Source organism: Montipora capricornis, chromosome 13, assembly GCF_036669925.1.
Source record: "Montipora capricornis isolate CH-2021 chromosome 13, ASM3666992v2, whole genome shotgun sequence".
Taxonomy (NCBI): domain Eukaryota; kingdom Metazoa; phylum Cnidaria; class Anthozoa; order Scleractinia; family Acroporidae; genus Montipora; species Montipora capricornis.
In genome coordinates this window covers 1,032,361-1,037,360 of record NC_090895.1, presented here as the reverse complement: position 1 = coordinate 1,037,360, position 5,000 = coordinate 1,032,361, and the positions used below count along the sequence as shown (strand labels likewise).

General features: G+C 38.3%; 1 protein-coding gene across 2 annotated transcripts in view; it reads right to left on the bottom strand.

Annotated features, from left to right (window-relative positions):
• Positions 1–5,000, bottom strand: part of LOC138028870 (tyrosine-protein kinase receptor Tie-1-like) — a 6,420-nt gene that overhangs the window by 96 nt on the left and 1,324 nt on the right. Inside the window, exons 1-7 of one of the 2 annotated variants that reach the window (XM_068876491.1) lie at positions 3,390–4,125; positions 2,887–3,009; positions 2,650–2,720; positions 1,919–1,959; positions 1,658–1,754; positions 1,443–1,542; positions 1–49 (exon numbers count right to left, since the gene is read on the bottom strand). The exon at positions 1–49 is cut by the window's left edge and continues 96 nt beyond it. In XM_068876491.1, coding sequence (XP_068732592.1) covers positions 1–49; positions 1,443–1,542; positions 1,658–1,754; positions 1,919–1,959; positions 2,650–2,720; positions 2,887–3,009; positions 3,390–3,404 — 496 coding nt within the window. In that variant the 5' untranslated portion in view covers positions 3,405–4,125. Of the gene's footprint in view, positions 50–1,442; positions 1,543–1,657; positions 1,755–1,918; positions 1,960–2,649; positions 2,721–2,886; positions 3,010–3,389; positions 4,126–5,000 lie in introns of those variants that run through there. The other variant, XM_068876490.1, reaches the window with a different exon arrangement.

Below are 5,000 nucleotides of genomic sequence, written 5' to 3'. Positions count from 1 at the left end.
TTATATTAGCATACAGTTTTGTGTCGTACTGACTGAGGTTCACGTACATCTGCAAAAGAAAAATATTGATTGTTTTAAACTTTTACTTGATAATTTCAGCCAACCACCATAGACTCAAACTATTTCCAATACTCAAGAGAGCCAAGAACGAGGGAATACAGTAACTCAAGAATGGCTGTAGAAATAATAAGAACAAGACGCCTGGTGGCGTTTACGTTGGATGCTACTATTTGTGTAAAATGTGAAGGTTGGTTGCAAATATCACTGATCCCTGAAGCCGACTGAGAGTCACAAGGGACGTGGTAAATGGCTATGGAAGGTTACGTGTGATGACAATCGAACATTTCCTTTGCGACTTCAAGCGTTTTCATGACCACATTGAATGAAAAACAATTTTAGTTACATTTATTTACGGTGGAACTGGAAATGAAGGCAAGAAGTGTAATATTCCAGCGTTCATTTCTGTTCTATCACGCTTGACCGACAAAATCGATTTCAAACTACGGTTAGGTTGCTAGTTCTTAGAACAGACGAAGACCTCTTGAAGAAATACTTTTTCCTGCGAATTCAGTCTGAGAAGGTAGTAATTCGAAGAAAGAACTAGACAATAACTTCTTCAAAAACCTGACCTTTACCTTAAGGTCACGCGCATAAATTTTATAACACAAGTTGCGAAATTTCAATCACAAAAGACAAGGAATTATGTAACATCAGTAGCAAAGTAGTTTTTTTCCTTATCTTCACATTCTTGTGACCTCTTCGTTTTCTTACCGCGTTAAACGTGAACCTACTCCAAGCGTTTTTTGCCGCGTTAAACGTGAACCGACTCCAAGCGTTTTCTTGAATTAATCTTTTATGTGCTGTCATTCAATAAAAGAATTTAAGTTATATTTATTTACGGTGGGAATTGTAAATGAAGGCGAGAGGTGTAATATTATCCCCTTCATCGCTGTTCCATCGCGCTTGACCGACAAAATCGATTTCAAAGGAGGCTTAGGTTGCTAGCTTTTAGAGCAGACTAAAATATCTTCAAGGATAATTTTTTTTCTGCGAAATTATTATGAGAACGCAGTAATTTGTGGTTTGGAGAAGCAACACCGCAATAGCGACACAAAAGGCTTGATTTGCAATCATGTTTACTACAGAGTAAATCGCGGGAATGGCGAAATCCGATCAATTGCTTAAATCAGAATTTTGAAAGGTTCTCACATAAATGCGACCCAAAAATTTTCAAATTTCTGTCACTTCCATTCGTGGTTTCAAATCAAGGGATTTTTTAACGTGGTCTGCCATAGGCATCTTTTGTAAAACAGGAACAAGGATGAGATCTTTTCTTTGGCACAGGCAGACCAGGTTTTGTCTGCTTACTTCAGTATAATCAAGTGTGTGTGCAGCGAGAAACAGCTCGATAAATACCCAGAATCCTCCCTTGATTCCCTTACCTTGTGATTCCTCTCCATATCCTTCATTGTTTTCCTCAGCTTTTCAAATGTAGGTCGATTACTTGGCTCTTCTTCCCAACACTTCATCATGATTTCATACCTAAATTGAAAGATTCTCACTTCAGTATTAAGAGGGAATTTATTGTCAAGCTATTTCTCATTTACTTATTACTCATTACCACAATGAGAGAGAGAAATCAAAAAAAGTCATTTACAGTTTGTTATCCACATGTCTTGGCTTAGGCATTCTGTATCCTTCCTGGATTTTATCCGCAATAAGTCTAGCGTTTGTGTCCGGGTATGGAGATCCACCTATGGGTATAACGTTGCAGTTTCAATTACACTTCTTACTAGCATGAAATTTGTCAAATTTATAATGCATGGATAGTAACATTTCTTCAAAATCTTGTGCTGGTATGAAAATATTTTTAAGGCATCTTTTTGTCATTTTGTCAGCCCTTAGAAGAAAATCTTACCTACTGTAAAGATTTCGTAGAGAAGAACGCCATAACTCCACCTTCGAAAAGGAGCAGAACAAATGAATGATGAAACAAAGCAAATAGGCATCCAAACAAGTGAACATGTACCAGAGAAAAGCTGTGACAACAAATGCCTGAACTAAAGAGTTCAAGTCCTTGCAGAAAGCTATTTGGGTCTTCTGCAAATCGGAATAGCAATGGACATTAATCTCCTCCAAAGGGGAAAAGTTACAACTAACCTCTTACTAACCGAGCGCGATGGCCGTACTGGGAAATATTGGCCCGAGGACGTGGCAATAAGAAAAATGACCGAGGGCCAATATCCCCAGTACGGTCCCGAGAAATTGAGGTCAGTAAGTTGTTTATTGTATGGTATCGTTTCTTTGAGCGATCGGACACTTCTCCGCTTGCTGAATGTTCGCAATCTGCGTCTTCCATCAGCGAAATTTGAAAGGTAACCTTTTAGATGTAAAACTAAATTCCGCTTGCCATAATTGTACTGTTGTGGTGAAAAAAATAAATTCCAATTTTTTAGCACTTTAAAAAAAAAATTGTGTTTTGCTCAACTTGAACTTCCCAAGAGAGAGAAAAATACGGAAACGGGCCGTTTCCATGGTAATGGTCCGTACTGTAAAATCCCAACTAAAACCCAGCAAATTAGAGTGCTCCATTTAGTCTGAGAATAATTGCTTGCCATAGAACAATGCAATTTAAAGAAACATACTTACACGTCACTTTGTGTCGTGTACACTCGGTAAAGCAAGGCCTCATATGCAGTCCACTTAACAGGCAACCGGCCCTGTGAAGGTAAAACCATCTTGAAATAAGTTTAGAGAATGATAGTGTAATAATGTAAGGAAATTATCAGGCGGTTTTCAATAGCAAAGATGGCACAAATTAAACCAATTATGGTCCATCATAGTATACAAACTACGTTCACAAAAAAAAAATTGTTGTAGCTTTACCCGACTTTTTCTGGTATAAATATCATCCTGTTCCACATTCCTCGCCATCCCAAAATCTGTCACTTTGCACTTCTCTCCTTCACCAACAAGAACATTTCTCGCTGCCAAGTCCCGATGGATTATCTAAGAGAAATTGTGTATGCATATGTGTTACAAAGATAAGTATCTCTATCCACAAACGTGACTCCATCAACACTAAAGGGCAAAGTATAATCAATGGCTCCATGACTGAATGAAAAAGGTCACATTTATCTATATATCAATTGATCAGACTCTGAGACTTGCAATAATCAATCTATGCAATTTTGATATTGCATTTCCTAGTGGATATCCCCAACTCTGTCAACTACAATGAACAGAAAGGAAAGATTCCAAAATAAAACAGAAAACGATGAAAAAACCCATCCCCGTCTTGGCTATTGACAAAGTGTAGGGGAGTTGAACAAACCTTTCCACGGTTTTTAGCCGCCATATTGACTGGGGTGCAAACAAAACTTCGTTACCTGGCAACGCGCCATACAATTCCTTTCAAAGACCCCTGTGCTTCGCTACTTTTGATCCTTTTCCAGCTGTCTCCCGTAATATATTTTCATTTCTATCCCTATAATCCTGTGACCGATAAAACGACGGTGTTATAAGAGGTGGGCAATTATTTTTTCCGTGCAAAATAAGTTTCTATCTATGAATTTTACGGGAATATTGTCATAGCTAACCGTGCAACAGTGATCACTCGCGGTCGCCATCAATTAATTTTGAAGTAGAATTTTTGAGCTGACCTAACACAAATAAAGAGTAACTAGACAAAGAAAAACAGTTAAATAGATACTTTATATTCGCAGACAACATCCCTATACACTTTTCACATGCACCAGCCCGAGCGATAAGCTCCCTTTTATTGCCACTCAAACCTAGCCCTTGCAAACTTAAGCTTTTCTGAAGAAAATTTTCATATTAATCTTCCGGATTTTTACTAGAGGGCTCTCTTTTAGAGTGAGATGTGATGAACGTAGTGGAAACCTAAAATGGAAACAAATCCAATCCAATTTTCCGCTGCGTTGACCGCACTTTAAGGCCAATAATTTACACAAAACCAATATCATTGAGTTGAATATTTAACAATTATCCTGCGCAATTGCGCGGAATATCGCGTGATCCTTAGTCGACGAGGCCGTACAAATTTAAGCCGACTGAGTTGGCTAAAATCAGGCGATATTCCGCAAGATTGAGCAGGATAATCGTTTTATTATTCAACACATTGATAACAAAGCACAATTTTCTACGTTTATTGGGAAAAAAGCTGGAAAAACTACCATTATAATATTTTTCTCCGCGACACACAAAATTACGTATATCTGTTGAGTAAGCACGACGAACATTGCGCGCGCTATGACCATATTTGGACATTGTCACAATGTGTTGAATGATAAATATATTTATTCCGTCTGTCAAAGGTATGGTATTAAGATTCATGTGTACGATGCTTTCCAGAGGCAGTGTGCTTTCCAACTGTTCTTGATAGTCGTGTAGAACAATTACGACAATATGACTAGCTCTCATAAAAATGATTATATTTCGCTCAGAAAAACAATTGTTCACTTTTGCTAATGTCTTATCTTCAGGGAGCACATGATTTCAACGATGATAGTAACAATTAGTAAAAATACACAGGTGATTATACAAAATCGCGCGCTCTCATTGGCTCGCTATCTCGGATTATCAGCCGATAATCACCTCGACGGACAACATGGCTGCCAGTAGTCGTTTTGCCACTGTAAGTTGAAGATGATTTCGCGTTGAAAGGTTTTTTTTTTCTCTTTTTTGAAATAATCACCTGTGTATTTATACTAAAACAATTATTCGCCTCAGGCTCAGTGATTATCGGTGAATATTCACCTCGACTTCGTCTCGGTGAATATTCACCGATAATCACTTCGCCTTCGGCGAATAATTGTTAAATAATGCATAAACACAGCAGAAAAACAATCGAAGGTAGCGAAGCACGGCGATTTTTAAAGGGAATTGTCTGGCGCGTTGCCTAGCAGCGAGGTTTTGTTTGCCCTACAGCCAATATGGTGGAACAACCGTGGAAAGGTCTATTCGGACCACTAAAAGGC